This window comes from Pteropus vampyrus, unplaced genomic scaffold (assembly GCF_000151845.1).
Source record: "Pteropus vampyrus isolate Shadow unplaced genomic scaffold, Pvam_2.0 Scaffold236, whole genome shotgun sequence".
Classification (NCBI taxonomy): domain Eukaryota; kingdom Metazoa; phylum Chordata; class Mammalia; order Chiroptera; family Pteropodidae; genus Pteropus; species Pteropus vampyrus.
In genome coordinates this window covers 2,077,108-2,094,004 of record NW_011889017.1, presented here as the reverse complement: position 1 = coordinate 2,094,004, position 16,897 = coordinate 2,077,108, and the positions used below count along the sequence as shown (strand labels likewise).

General features: G+C 40.7%; 1 protein-coding gene across 2 annotated transcripts in view; it reads right to left on the bottom strand.

The window, feature by feature from the left end:
• COL4A2 (collagen type IV alpha 2 chain) overlaps positions 1–16,897 on the bottom strand; it is a 186,253-nt gene that overhangs the window by 129,332 nt on the left and 40,024 nt on the right. For both annotated transcript variants that reach the window (XM_011373931.2, XM_011373932.2), the window contains exon 4: positions 5,852–5,932. In XM_011373931.2, the coding sequence (XP_011372233.1) occupies positions 5,852–5,932 (81 nt within the window). The remainder of the gene's footprint in view (positions 1–5,851; positions 5,933–16,897) is intronic.

Sequence of the window (16,897 nt, the reverse complement as noted above, 5' to 3'; positions counted from 1 at the left end):
GGATTACCAAAATATGAATCTCACGCCTTCCCCACATAGAGAGCTCTGTGACTTTAGTATTATAAGTCACATAACTTCTCTAAAGAAGTCTCCTGCATGGCTCCTCACCTCACTCAGTCAAATGGTCTCTAAGACTCTTCTACAACCTTCTCGCTGTCCCTGACCTTCTTTCTTGAACCTCACCTTCTATAAGGCTCTCCTTCTTTGCTCCTCTAGAGTTACACTGGCTTCCTCACTGTTCCTTAAACACACCAGGTACAACCTATGTAGGGCCTTTGCCTTTGCTGTTCAGGACATCCTTCTACTGTTCACTCAGACGAGTGCCTTGCACATAAATCATATAAAACATATATTTGAGTGTTGAAGAAATGTAAAATTCCATTGCTAAAATGAAGCTGGGTTCTTTCTGCGATGGCAGACATAAAGAAAATATTATTTTAAAAACACATCACGATGTGCGATGTACAAGTTAGGTGGGCATTGTCTAAATCTGCTAAAATACGACTTTCCCTGTAGAAAATAACCAAGTCACTGAGTTGCTGCAGCTACCATGGCATCAGATGAGCTAGAACCACCATTGTTCCCAAGGCATACCAAAAATAACCACACGATTTTGAAAGAGAGCTATGTGTAGACAAGGATTATAAAGCCCAGACGCAGGCGGCGTTTCTATTTCCAAATAACTCTTTGTCCTTTTTGGGCTGTGATAGTGTATAAAATAGTGGAGATGACTTCTGTGAAGTATACTGAGCATACCACCACTAAAACATGTCTGCCTGGAAAAACAGCAGCAGTTTGAAGAGAGGTCTCTGCCGTAGCAGCACTGATGTTTTCATTCCACACTTACAAGTATCTCTGAATAACTAACACAGACGGCCACATTGCTTATGGAAACCTATGGGAGCTCCGGACCACGTATAGTACATACATTCTGAACTGAAAATCTCTCTATAACACCACAGTGGTTTACCAGTTTTCAGATTTTACATTGAGCCATTTCAAAGAAAAAATCAATTTTATTTTGAAATTTTGGTTATACACATTTAAGTTTGAGTAGGTAAGATTTATGATTAGCAACACACGATAGAAGGTACTATTATTAGCGAGACTACATCACCCCTCACAGAGAAGAGCTTGCCAATCACTTGTGGTTCATGGCTGCTCTAGGTGCCCCTACTCCTTTTCCCAAGGCTAAGGCTGTGCTTCTTTCATCTGGTTGCTGCCCATTTGAGCTGACAGAGTGCCGAAGACTGAATTTTCTCAGGTTCCCATTCATCTGTCTCCACCCACCTCCAAGAGCTTTCTGTTCACTCTTCTCTTTGCTTCCCCTTTCACTCATTTTCTCTCTGCTTTCTTTCACTTCAATTTATACTGTTGAATTTAAGGAATCTTGCGAGGTTAAGAATTATTCGCTCACACTTTGTCCCAAGTCCAGGGACCCAGAGACTGTGGGAAACTCAGCTACATAAAAAAATGCAACAGCTAAACATAACTTGTCGCGAGTACTTAGTCACTGCTTATGTGAGTGAGTTTATCAATTGCAACCTTCTGGGAGTTTAGTCTCCAGTTCTGTGGCTCGTGTTGTCAAGCCCACAGAGGGTGATTGTGGGTTGGATGACTGCTGAGAGATGGGGAAGATGCCAATTCACTCATTCAGGGGCTGATGATAGAGCTCTGGGTATCAGTCAGAGATGTGGTTTCTATTTTTCCCATTGTAGTTTGACAGGGCTATTAAACCATCTCAATAATTTCCAACATTTTAGATTTAAAAACTCTGTATTCTTATTGACCAATTTTTGAAATATCTGATTGCCTAGGAAAACAGGTGCCCTGTGAAGGCTGATGTCATTAAAAAGTTGAAATTACCTATCTGATCTGAGTTTATGGTCAAAAACCAAAGGGATGGGGGAACATCCCTAAGTCAACGAAATAATGAATTAAAATTGACCTGAGTTAGAAAAATCTGAGAATTTCAAAACCTTTTAGGTGAGTTAATGTCTAAAGGCAAAGATGTTTTTATTTGTCGAATCAGATACTTCACCTGCTCTCTCTACTGTTTTCCGTATTATTAATCTTGCCATCACATGGTGGCAGTCACTCTGTTTCAATAGAAATTCTATAATAGAAATTCATTCCGATGCTTCCCATTCAATTACCTTCCATCTCCAAGGTGTATAAAGAAAAAAAGAAGAAAAAATAGAAAAAGATAAGAGGGCTGGACAGCTTTGTCTGGTATTGATGACTGTATGACATTTAGTAGTGGAGAAAGTCTGAGAAGTATTGACTTTCTTTGGGCATATCACCCTGTGTAGTATTGGTGAATTAGGACTTATAATTTTTAATTACTCCAGTATATTTCATTATTTGAAATACAGACCCTCCCAACAATAAAATCTTAAATCATTTCTTAAAGTTATTATTTTTTAAATTCACTAAACAACTGAAGAGGTGGTTAGAGAATTGGCTAAGGAACAGTATCTCTTGAGTACAGATTGCCAAACCTCTTTTCATCTCTGCTTGTGTCCTTTCTCTCCACTCTGGAGAATCCCCTTCATATATGTTAACATCTGGCAGACATAAAAGATTATTGTATTGGAAAAAGCACTCATCAAAAAGCTCTAAAACTTGAGTTTTGTTCTGGACCAAGATTGGAGGGGGTCATTTACCCTTGATGTCAATGTCCTCCTACCCTTGTGAATGAACTAGAGGACATGGGTTAGATCATCCAGCTCTGACTGTGAAGTGAGGAGTGAATAGACAGCTGGACCAATTTCTGTCTCTTCGTTCCCCAGCTACTGGCTTACTAGAGTTATCCACAGAGCAATGTGGTTTCGCCTGTGAGAAACAATGCTTTCTCTGAGACAATCCTCCACCCACCACTGAAGGGTAGAGAATCAGGCTCAATACATTTTACACAGAGCTTATTCATTTAGTAACATGAGAAGTCATTTGGAATTGGAGTCTATAGTACATTTGTGATTTTTGCTTAGAGTCCAAAAGTTATCCAGTAACATACAGTTTCTGATGTTAGATGTCACCATGGTGACGAACAAATTAACTCTACCGCATACCCATATAAGGCTGAGCTAGCCAAGTGCTTGGGAGTGGAGAGTTCTGTAGTCAGGCATTGTCATCGCTGCTACAGTAGCACTGTGGGGAAAATATATAGCGAGAGACCCCAGGGGAAGCTGTGGGAAAGAACAAACTATGCACACAGCTCTCTGAACAGCAAAATCTGTCCAACTACTATTTTTATGTATTACATTACTTAAAAAAAATACTATCAAGTCACAAGTAGGGCAGAAATAGTTTTGCTTTCCATAAGAACACCTCTGGGTAAATTTGTTAATCAACAAATATTTAATACACATATGCCAGTTTTATAGAACTGAAATAAACACTGCATCTTAATAAATGATTTAATGAAGTGTAGGCAACTGTCCTAATAATAAATATCTTCAGTAATATACTGGGCTTACCCAATAGGAAATGATAAATGGTATCATTTATCTCTCCTCCATAGGTTTCTTTCTTACGTTTCACCATCAGTCATTTCCACAGTCTTATTGGTTAACATTCAATGGCACACCTGAATCAACTGAGGTGCCTTGGGCGCTGGCTGTTAAAACAATCCAACTTGGATCTGTATGGTCCAAATGCATTGTGAGTCTAGGTCCAGAGCTAATGACAGTATGGATGATTATGCAGTGTGAAGAGATCTATCTGAACGCTACAGACAGTGGACCTCATAGGCCAGGCCCCAACATGGGGTGTCATCTGGCTCTGTCTCTTGAACAGACTACTCAGATAACTGCCATATCTCAAATTAATTCAATCAGTGTTGATAACCTGTTGGAAAAGAGGAAAGTCAAGTCCACACTGGGTAATGAACTTCTTATGTTAATCAAATTCATCAGAAGGTGCCAATTTTCTACTTTACTTGACAATGTATAGAAACAGACTCAAGGTATTTTCTTAATTAGGGACAATGGAAAATAAAAACGTCTCAAGGCCTGTACTGTAAACTTACTGAGTTAGAAAGACCTAGGAACCCTTAGAAATCTCCCTTCTAATAACCTCTTAGAAAAGACCTTTCTCAGTTCTATAAGAGTACATTGCTATGCAGATGTTATCAAATATTGAAATAATCAGAATAAGTTAGCTTTACCGAAGAACAAAATTCTTATGAAAGCATTATGGGAAATAATAAAGCAATATTATTATATTGTTTCTGCACTAAATAATCACACAAAGTGAAAAAGAATAGACCCAGTACCCTCCTCAGTTTGTATGAGTTCTGTTTGGCTGATCACATGAAAAAGAATGTAGAATCCCTATAGAGTTGAACTCCCTCCCACAGGCGAGTCTCACAGATACTTGTACACCACTAATTTGTCTTCCCATGCCCAAATAAGGCTGAGCTAGTCAAGTGTTTAGGAGGGGGAGAATTCTGCAGTCAGACATTTTCATCACTGCTCTATAAGCATCGTGGGAAAACCTATAGCAAGGGACCCCAGGGACATTTTAAATCTCATGAAATGGCGTCTATGCATACAAAATGCTTTTCCTGGTTAGATGCTGATAAATGATATTCAACTAGAAATTTCTAAAGCGTAAAGTCCCCACTCCAAGCAGAGTGACCCACTACTAAAACAACCACAAAAGAACTGTTTTGAGAATTGCAACTCCCGATGAACACAGCACGCGGAAATGGAAGCTTTGGTCTCGTGGCAAGAAGCTCCTCAACTGTGATTTTTGACTGTAAAAAAATGATTAGTCACATGTTTTTCAGTATGACCTCTACATTTATAAAGGGGCTTCCTACCATAAATTTTATTTATTTGATTTTTGGAGGGGACGCAGGTAGGAGAAGATGAATGATACAACACCCAGCCACAAAGGCCAAGCTCCAACAAGATGGTCCTTCCTGTTGGGTGGTGGGAATGGGGAATGGCTACTTTAAAACCTGACTGCAGGATTCAACACAGTGACATTCATTTGGAACACCTAAGGATGGCAGTACTTTCTGATTCCAACAACAGGGCAACGCCGACAAGAACTCCCAATTGCCTTTCACAACATGGCATCGGACTAGCATGGGTCCTAGAAGGAAATGTAAGATTCCAAGGCAAAGATACTCAAAAGACTCTGTCAGAAAACAAAATATGGCTCTGCACACTGTCACACACCAACATGGGCTTAAACATATAAATACAAACAATATCGTTTTAAAATCAGTCATGCCAAGACTCAAACATCAGCTTTAATGGAAATGGAACGAGAGGCCAACCACTTTGATTGAACATATTAAAACACGCATCAGGTCCATATTTCAAATTCTGCCAGGTGTTATGATGATAGTTTGGGGTAACCTTTATTTTCTCTTACTTATCTATGAAATGGGCTATATAAAGGACATTCAGGAAATGAGTAGAATAATTTTAGAAGTAGAATGATTCTCAGTGGTATGATGTTGGTACCCTCTAGATTGAATATCTGTGTTGTAGTATAAATGCAACAATGTTTTCCTTATGTAATATTTTACAAAATATATGTTTATGTAAAACATCATAAGAATAAAACTTCATTGCATTAAATATATACCTTCATATTCACAACAATGAACAAGAGAAAAGAGGCTTAAGAAAGTTAGCATTGTTCTCAGCTTATTAGGAAAGTAGTATAAATTGACCCAATTTTCCATTTTTTTATTGTTTGTTCCAGTGGAGAAGAACACATCGGCACTATATTTCTTAGAAAAGTATGCAACTGACTTTCCAGCAATTTAAGGCACTTTCACTTACAACAGAAGGATGAAGAAGATCATTTTTATGGCAGGGCTGTGACTTACCCGCCCCCCTTTCTCAGGGTAGCACTGGCAGCCCCCGCTGCAGTCTCTCCCTCCACAGGGCACGTCCAGCTTCTTCACACCCTGCAAAATAAAACACAAAGCAAAGAGAAAGTTAAATAAAATACTGTCAACTACAATATGCATCATAATGCTGTCTGTTGAGACTGTTTCCAACTCTAAGAGGTATATAGTCATTCAAAACAAATAGACTTGAATTTTTAGAGCAGTTTTAGGTCCACAACAAAAGGTACAGAGATTTCCCACATACCCTCCGGCCTCACAAATGCACAGCCTCACTCCTTATCAACATCCTCACCAGAGTGGGGCATTTGTTAAAATCAATGAACCTACAATGGCACATCATTATCACTCAAAGTCTACAGTTTACATTAGGGTCACTCTTGGTATTGTACATTCCATGGTCAAAAAGCCCCTACTAACTGCCAGATGCCAAGCTAGATCTTGGGGCTAGAAAGTCAAAGAGAACATCCTCTGAATCCAGAGATTCTGTGTGAAGTAAACCCATAAGGACACTCCATGTAAGAGCTTTAGCACGAAGGAGAAACCCCAAGTGCTTAGAAAGCGTCCTTCATTCTGCCTGGAAATGTGGCGGAAGGGAAGGGAGAATGGAGGAGATGTTCGAGGTTAAGTTAAATGCGCAGGGCAACTCTGGGCCCTCATTCTACAACACAGATCTTCATGAATTAAAGAAAGGGGGGTTCTGATGAGGAAGCAGAACTTGCAAATACACCTGATAGGATGACAAATCTTCATCTCCATCACAGGGGTACCATGACATCCACTGCACGCACCCGCAGAGGAAGGCCCATTTCCTTCCGTTCACTCCGTGAGACACTTCCATGTGCAGTAAGAAGAAGGAGGACGGGGAGGTGATAGAAGCTTTCCCAAGTATTTAGTCAAGTTGGGGTGGCATAATCAAACTTTTTGTCAGACACTGAGATATCAGTCTTTAGTGAGTTTAGTGGATAACTTGAGGGAGTTCTCTGGCTGGACAATTTCAAAGAGGAGTAGGGGAAAAGGTGTTTCTTGCCCTTGATCTAGGTATTTTGGATAAAAGATGGACTTGGAGATTGGATTATGTTTGAGCTCTTCCTTTCAGATTGTGTTCACAACACTAAATATTCTGAGTGGGAAATGACAATCAGAGTGGCCCTCTTTTCTCCCCTCTCTGATCAGCCCAGCCCCTATTCTCTACCCCATAGGTGAGTCAGTGCAGCTGCTCACGGGGGAATCTGTCTGGCTCATCACCCTTGTTATCCTCATCTAGACTCTCCATCCAGCAGGGATCCTGGGCAGTTAGTTTCCTGTATGCACTGAGTCAAATCTTACCAGGCAGGCAACACTCTCCAGATAACAGAATTCATTACAACTTTAAACAGAACTGCATTTCTTATTTTGCTTAGCATAATATTCTCAAGATTCGTCCATGTCAGATGGAAAATGTCAAGGACCATATGATTCCACTCATATGTGGGATATAAAACTGAAAGCAACAAAAGAAAGAACAAGACAGACAAAAACTCCTAGACACAGACAACAATATAGTGGTTACCAGGGGGAATAGGGGATGGGAGGAAGGTAGATAAGGGTAAAAGGGGTCAAATATATGGTGACGAAAGGAGATTTGACTTTTGGATAACGAATACACAATGCAATAGATAGATGATGTATTATAGAATTGTGTATTTGAAACCTATACTTTTTTTTTTTTTAACCAATGTCACCCCAGTAAATGTATTTTAAAAAAAGGAACTACATTTCACCATGGCTTTCCTTTCTCTTCTGAGTTAAGTCTCAATGACTAAACAGGATGCTCACTTGGGAACTCCCTCTGTAAGCTTTTCTGTCTGTTTTTCATGCTAGCGGATCTGCCAGAATCTTCCCTGTTTCTGGCATGGTACTGAATGTTCACATGAAAATGCAGATGGTGTTGCCTGGCTACCTCTGTTACTTCCACTAGTATGGCCTTCCTGAATGTTCAACCTTGGGTGGGCACATGAGTGAACTCTGACTTGAAACCATCTGGCCAGAGTTTACCATAGACCTCAATAACTACTCAATACTCTTTATGTAGAGATTATAAATTCCTTTCCTTTGTTAACAATTTTCTATTAGGGAGGTCTTATTCGAAAGTTCCACTTTTTTTTTTGGTGTTTTTATTATAATTCTTTCCTAATCTAGTATCTGGTGCATTAGTCACTACTTTAAAGAATTCAAAAAAAAAAATCTGAAAAGCTCAAATCCTTTAAAGAAACAAACACCTAGAAAGTCTTTTGAATCTCTTTTTGGTTATCCTTCTGATCTGTGTGAATTAATGAGACAGCTTGAGTTCCATAGTGTAAAAGTTAACATACATAAATTGAAATTTGCCAAGAGAGTATAACTTAAGTGTTCTCACACCAAAAAAGAAAAAGATATAAGAAGTACAAATTGATAGTTACAAAATAATCAATCATGGGGATGTAAAGTACAGCATAGGGAATATAGTCAATAATATTGAAATAACTATGTATAGTGCCAGGTTGGTACTAGAGTAATCGGGGAGATCACTTTGTAAATTATATAAATGTCTAACCACGATGCTGTACAGCTGAAACTAATATAAAATAATATTGAATGCCAACTGTAGTTGAAAAAGAAAAGGTAAATAAATATATGAGGTGATGAATGTATTTATTAACTCAATGGTGGGAATCCTTTCACAATGTATACATATACCATATCATCACATTGTACACTTTAAATATTTACAGTTTTGTCAATTATGCCTTAATGAAACTGAAAATAAAGAAAAGAAAAACACTAAAAAAAAGTTAACATACATAGAATCCTTTCACGCCCTCAAAATATGATTGATTCTAGGTATTTGCCAATTTTTTTACGGCTTCAATGTTTATCTGCAGTGGGGCTCATTTTTAAATTCCATGACTTTGAATATCTGGTTTTTATAAATCCAGCTTCATGCTAAGCCATTGGTTTTATGGATTACCCTTAGCAGAAGGAGAGAAGTCTAGATGGGCTGCCACATTTATACTTTGTATTACATATGACGGTGAATAGATGCTTTGGCAGGAGTCCCTGGTTCACGCGATGATTCATTTACCAGTTGTTTGGAAAGGGTAGGGGGACTTCTCAGTCTAAAGGTGAAACATAAACTCATATTCTCCATCTGGTGTTTCACATGCTATTTTTACTTTTGATTTTAAAACCACTTGCCAAATCCCTGTATGTACATCAATGGTCGAAATGATTTTAATGGTTTCAAATTGATCTAACAGACTCTCTAGTCTAGGTTTAGGCTATGCACTGGATTTAGTTATAGAAATGAGTTCTTCATAACCTGCTTAAAATTTAATAGTTATTATTACTATATTTTTGCTTTTGAAACTAGGGCTTGAAGGTTCAATAACTCTTGGACTCAGTACTTCTTCAACCATATGTCAATGGTCCAGATACCCTGTCTCAGGAGGTGAGGAATATATATCACCAAGAGGCAGCCCTCCACCTAACAAGCCACAACCAATTTCTGTTACAGAGATTCTAGCTGTGTGTGTGTATGTGTGTGTTTATGCGTGTGTGTGTGTGTGTGTGTGTGTGTGTGTGTGTGTGTGTGTGTGTGTTTCTGTGTCCGATATGATGTGTTTTCCCACCAGCATCTTACATATCCTACAGAGGGACTCATGAATTCCAACATCTACAAGAGCCCTAAGTACCACATATCGGAATGTCAGATCTCCAGGATGAACATAAGTATTGACTTTATTAGGGCAGGGCATGTGTTCCAGACGTCTCTTAAAGACTGAACAAGTTTCAGACCTGAGCCTCCACATTCCCCTGACGAGACCTGGGCTCTGGAACAAACTCAAGGCATAAAGCCCTTCTGAGGACCTTGAATGAGGAGTGTGTAAACTGCTCTATGTCTGTGTCCCAGCCCCAACACACTCCACAAACAGAAGAATATTAAAAGCTCACACCAACCTCTGCCCATGCTCCAAGCCACTGAGTCTACGTTTGCTTTTACTGCCCAACACAACTCGAAGACAAAGGATGGTCCTTTGTCTAGTCAACTCCTTAATAGAGATGACTAGTTTCCTTCCACCCTATATTCACCTCAAGAGTCTGCCTACCACCCTTGAAGGTGATAAGCAGGTCCTGGTCCAGATCCTCAACTTCAAGGTCTCCAGGAGGGCATGCTCTTACCTGTACTGTTCGGGCTTTCTCAGAAATGTCAATTAAGTTCTCTGTTAGTTTCTCACTTCAAGTCTGAATTCCCACTGGTAGCATTGTGTAGAGCATATTCCAACACCTCTCTCTTCCAAAGTCCCCTGCAGGTCACTGAGGTTACCATCTAAGCATCTATAGAGGAAGTGCAGTTCCCAGGGCCAGGGAAAGGGATGTCAACTTTGATATCATTGTAAGCTCTTGACATCTCAAAAAGTGTTGTGGAACTGATAGTAATTTTGAAAAATAATGTGAATTATAAGTTTTGGAAAATAAGATAAAAAAAATAGCTTAAACATAAGCAACATAGTAAACTGGGAATGTCTCTAAGCTTCACTTGGAAGAAATGAAGAGTGGGCAATCCTTACAATGCTATCAGGAACAATACTCATATTGGCAAGGGAGGAGCAGAGTGGAGTGGAGAGAGCCATGGACCCCAAGGGAATGAGAGAGAGACTGCGTGGTGAGGACAGTGAGCAAAGAGCTCGAGGAATATTTACATAAAAATCGTGTCAGGAATAAAATGGGATTGGGGTAGAGAGAGAGGAGGGAGGTTGATTGATTAGAGGCAGGGCCTTAGATACAAACTCAAAAAGGTAATCAATCAATCCATGCTTGAAATTCTGCTCTTCTTCGTCTGGACCCTTGCTATTCTTAGCTGGGTGTGTGGACACAACATCGGCATCACCTCGGCACGCACTGAGATTGCAGACCCAACCCCAGATTTACTGGATCGCAACCCACTTTCTAACAGGATTTCCAGGTAAGCATGTCGAAGTCTGTGGATTAATGGACTGGCACTGTGAAGAGACTTTGTTCAGAGACAACGGGAAAATTACAAACCACTGAGCCATCTCCTTTAGTGGAATAGAAAGAAGTATTTCCTAGAGGTTCAGTGTGTTCCGTGCCTAAAATGGACCCAGGGATGATCGTCCTAGAAAAATGCTGGTTTCAGACTCCCTTTGACCCTTGCCACCTGTGGCATGTTTAGGGAGGCTCTGAGCACCCAAGACTCAGAGCTTCTAGTCAATCAAAGTGTCAAATTTTTTTTAGTTTTCTTTTCTTTATTCAAAACATCTTTTATAAGACTCTTCTGCTGAATTTTATCCTGCCCTGAGTTGGTAGGCAGCAGTGCTGTATTAATTAAAAAGTCTAGGAATTGGAAATGACTTGGATTGCTTAAGAGCCACTTGGCAAGGTTAGCGCATAAGATACATTTTCTAGAAACCCTGGATCATATTATACTCAACCGAAATGCAGCAGACATGGTTTCCAGGGGCAACGTGAAGAGCTGTGAACAAGGAATTTCTTGGTTAGCTTTTTATATGGGAATTCTTTCCTTTGGAGCTTTATCTGAATCTTGGCATCATTACATTTAGAAAGATTTAAAAATACAACTGTTTGCATGGGCATTCAGTTCATTCTAGACATGTCCAAATCACTCTAGATGCATAATAGAGATTCCTTGGTCAGTCTTCTGTCCCTGGCAGAACAGAGGTCATGGAATCTTCTAAGGAAAGTCAGGTTCTAGCTTCCTGAACCAGACATCTACCAGGTTTATATAGAGAATTTCTGCCTTGAGCCACCAGCGATCTGGCAGCCAGCAGAGACCCTGCTCTGCCATCTATAAATGGAATTCAGTAAAGCGTCAGAGCAAAGATCAATAGTAGCAGCTGCAAGATTAGGGAAACATCCGGTCTCACATGTTGCTGGCCTTGCCTCCTATTTGTGCAATCTACTGGCACCGGGAGAACTGAGCATCGTGCTGCTTTCCTTAGAGATCATGTACCATCAGGCAGGGAGGAAAGGCTTTTCCTCTGCCGGTGAAAAATGGGTGCTCCTCTATGGGCATCTGAGAAGTGGCCCCATTTAAAACACTAAGAAAATTGTTCGTTGTCATTTCTCCCAATGGTAGATTTGTCCTCCTATTTAGGACATTTAAAAATAGGCTTAAATAACAACTTGAATGCCAGAAAATAAAAAAACACACAGAAGATTGAGACTCTTTAAGACTAGCTATTTCTGTAACTACCAGTGTGAACTGTCTATATACGTTAAGAAAACAAATCCATGGACATGGCCCCAGCTTTCTGCAGATGTAAATATCATTTAAATTTGATACAATACACATAAATGAAGGAAAAAATGCTTGCCATTGTTCTCAACTTACACATAAGAAATGAGTATTAATCAAATTTATATGAACATGCAAGAACAAAACTCATTTGTCCTAAAACAAAGAATATTTTGTCCTCCACATGTTCCAAGAAACTTCTTGTCCAACAAAGTCTTTTAAAGCCAATATACCTCCAGCCAAAAAGAGCAAGTCTCTGTGGGGAATTTACAGATATTTTACCATTGGATCGCCCCCAGCATCTAACCCGAGCTTCCTGTACAGAGGGATATCGAATAACCCATTCTAGCTGACATAAAAGACAAACATTTCTTACCGAAAAAAATGTAATCATCTTTCATATTTAAGGTAAAAAAAAAATCTATACAAATCTTTGTCTTTATCACAAGTCCAGTCAAGCCAGACTTTTTAGAATTCTCCCTTTTAATCCAAAAAGGGGCCAACGAAGAAGAAAGCCAGCTTAAGAACAAGGTTCCCAGTAAAATTCTATTAGTTTATCAAAATAGGAAATATAAGCCATTTCCGCACATGCAGCTTTAGAAATTAAGGAAATAATTCCAACATAGTATTAGCAAGACAGAGTACATGGCAGAGGAAATGCAGATCACAGCCACTCCACACAGAACAAAACCCTTCTTCCCAGTAAACTGGGTGGGAAATGCAGCCAATTCAGTTTTCTTTGTTTAACAGCATTTCAAGGGCACCCAAAATAAATGTGTTCACACTCTAGATGGTCCTGAAATTGTCAGCAGCTAGAGGCAGTGGAAAACTAATGGACAAAATGCTCACCCATTTAAAATGAGTACCAACTAGCTGTAGTGCAGTTGCCTCTGAGTTGCTGCCTGTCCTCACGGGGTTGGGAGTTTTGGGGAAGGAAGAGGGAAGGGAGGGTGTTGTGTTGAGAATGAGGAAACCAGAAAAACTGACAGTGAAAGATGACGAGCTACAGAAAGTCTTTCCATGATGACAGTCTTCATGTCCTACAGAAATTCATTTGCGTTTGCCCAGGTGAATATCTGAGGGATAACATCACTCCTCTTGGCTCACCTTCGCAGCAGACATAACCAGGAGGCACTGCGTTGGGTGCCCTCACCTGAGTCATCAGAAACAAGCCACACGTTTTTATCCTTGATACTTATGTGTTTTATGAGCAATGACCAGACAACTTAACCTTCTCTTTCTTCCTTCTCAAAGTCTGCGGGAGTTTTCGGAATAGAATTTGCTATCGACAAGACTGCCTAGGACAGCCATCCTTTAATGCTGAGACTTGGGTGTTGACAGACAGGACTGCCTCAAACAATTTAAAAGTTTGATCAGATTGGGAGGGTTGTTGGCAGGCCACAGAGAGTGTGGGTAGGCCAAAGGCCAGGGTGAGAACACTTCCCCAAATTACATCATTTATGCTTATGACATTTAAAGTAGGCTAAATGACAGACTGCATTCGAGTTGCTAAACTCAAGGATGAGGAAGGCCCCTAGCAGGGACTGTTTAGTGTGTGAAGTTGGAGGGTAGAAATGAGGCAGATCAAAAGAATCGTGACACGCCAAAAGGCAGTCAAGGCAGAGAAATGACCTCACTTTTCCAAACCACAGTGCCCTTTGCACAAAACGAGGATAGTAATCCTCTCCCAGGTCTGTTGGGAAAATTCAATGACATGTACTTCATGAAGTCTCCTGCACCATCCAAATCTAAGGATCATCAGTGTCAGGTGCAGGCCTGGCTCTCTGGTACAGAGCCCCAGACACAGGAAGGAGAGCAGAAACCCAGCCAAGGTGGTGTGAGCCAGTGTTTCCTGAGAAATACCTTGCCCAGGGTTATAAATGATCTCAGAATGTGGGTGGGCCTGGGCCTGCAGGTGAAGACAAGTGGGCCATCTCATTAGGAAAAGCGGGTGTGGAATTTCCCGTCACATCCTCCGCCCTGGCCATTTCTTCACAGGTTGCTCTCCTCCTCTTGAGGCCAAAAGCAGAATCCGAATATGTCTCATCACTAGTGAGGAAAAGAGATGCCTCCTGGACTCTTGGGCACGTGTAGGAGTCGGAATAGGTGCTGACACTCAATAACAAGCTACTCTGATTGCAGGTGATACAGGCAATATCCAGAAGCATCCCTCCCTCCTTCTTCCACAGTGTTCTTTCTGTATAGCGACCTGGCTTTCACCTGACATGCGCTGAGATCTCATTGTTGAGTTGCTTTATGGGATGTTGGGTGGAGATTTAAAACTGCCTCATCTTGAGTCATCTAGTCCAGAAACTAAGAGCCTAGACAGTGAAGACCTAGGCACACAGGTGTGTGGCTGCTATTAGGAATCACACAAGGCTTGCACCAGTGACCACACAGGCCAAGGGTCAGCTGGGCAGGGGACTTGACAGGCCGCCCTAAGCGAGAGCCAAGTGGGGACACCTTGAAATGCAGGTAATTTTTATCCTAAAACATGAAAGACGTCCTGTCTGAAGTATGAGTTGCCTCCATATAAGGTGTTTCTTCTCTGTAGTCTAACATCTAGATAATTCGAATTCTGGTACCCTTTGATTTCTAAATCCTATTTATTTCCAAGAATCTATTCATTACTCCCACAATATCCACTGCCTCTTATAATATCTATGGCGACCACAGTCTCAGCTCCTAAGCCATCCAAAGATTTATTTTCCTTGCAGTTTAGATATGCTTATGAGTCTACAGCTGAATTTTATTTTGAAGTGGGTCTTATTCACTCAATTCCAAAGGTTCATCTTAAACCATTTCCTGCCTGGGATTTCCAAGGCCTTGAGTTACAAATGAAACACAGTTTCAAAAGTCTCAAGTGAGAACCAGTTCTTTTTCCTTTCAAGAATATTGAAACAGCTTATTCAGCTCTCCACGGAAGTCCCTCATTACCACCTGACTCTCACTTTCCTGCAATGCTGCCTTGGCCACTAATATTGTGGCTAGGGTGCTGCCTGTCTTACAACGTGCTGGTGCGAGATCCTGGCTGGGTATGTCGGGTATGTCTTGATGTGTCAGGGTCCATTCACGGGAGATGGTCTGGTCGCTGATGGCTAAAGCCTCTCTTTTTGATTCCATGATGAAGTAGCCACACAGAATGCATCCTTTGAGAGCCAATATGCACATCAGCTACTTTGTAGGAGTTGATGTAACTGAGTGTGCTTGCATATTCTCTCTCTCTCCCTCTCTCTCTCTCTCTCTCTCTCTCTCTCTCTCTCTCTCACACACACACACACACACACACACACACACACACAGACACACGTGGCGTGAAGTGGCGTGAAGTCAGATTCAGATACTGGATACTTCTATTTGAAGTCATTTGAATACTGTCCTGGACTTCCTTGGTGAGTCTGCCAACAAATCAGTTTCTGGCAATCACTCTCGACTTCTACATCCTTAATATAGACTGCCACCATCCACATTTTTATTAATCATGAATGTCCGGCATCTTAGTCTGTTCAGGCTGCTATATGAAAATACCATAGACTGGGTGTCTTATGAGGTGGCTTACAGCAGAAAATTATTCCCCACAGTTCTCGAGGCTAGGAAGTCCAGGATCCAGGTACTGGCAGATTTGGTGACTGGCAATAGCCTGCCTCCTGGCTCATAGACTTTCTCACTGTGTCCTCACACGATGGAGGGCAAGAAAGCTCTGTGGGGTCTCTTTTATAAGGGCATTGATCTCAATCATGTGGATCCCCCTTCATGACATAATCACCCCCCAAAAGGCCCCACCTCCAAATATTATCACATTGGGGGTTAAGGTTTCAACATGAATTTCAAGGGGGACACAAACATTCAGACCACAGTACTGACCTAGGTCGAAGCTCATGTTGTTCTGGTGATAGATAGCTCTTTAAAGTCCACAACATATGCTATTCATAAGATACCATATACTTTGTATTTTCACATCCTCTGCTCCCTATACTCCCACTGCTTCTCTGGACTAGCATGTCTTGCTTCTCCTGACACCTGCCAACTTGAGTTCTATGCCGTTTGATCCACTGTTCCTTCCACTTTCAACTCCAATTGAGTGCTTAACAAAATATTTTCACACAGTGTTGGAATATTACGATTTTAAATGCATTGAGCATTGATACTTTTGGGTCTCCATCCTCCCCAAAGAACATGCCTTTGTACAAGCTATGCCTTCAGCCTGGAATGTTCTCCCTCTCACCCTCGCCTTCCCCATCTATAGAGCTGAGACCCACTCAAACACTCAAACACACTCGTCACTCACCCTCGAGAACAAGAAATTAAAACTCGTGTTGATTTCACATCTTGTCCCGACTCATTCTTTCTAAGAATGGTTGTTTTTGCTAAAGCACAATATGTGATTATTTCTGAAAAAAAAAAAAAAACCCTCACATTTTACAAAATTACACACTAAACCAACAAGGTGTATGGGAAAATAGTGTTATAGGCAGACCACTCAATACCTAGCAACTTGGTAAGCAGAGTACTAATAAAATTAGTCATAATCCCAGTGAAAATAAGAGCACAACTGAATAGCATGCAAAATTCCTAATGAGCAAAGATATACTACAGTAAATGTAATGCTTTATCTTAAAGAATAAAAGCAGTAATTTGATAGAAGGGGATGTAAAACAGTGGTAAGACTGCTAAGATGCAGAGAACAAGGGCTGTATGGCCAAAGATTGGAAAGAACCATGCGCTAAGCA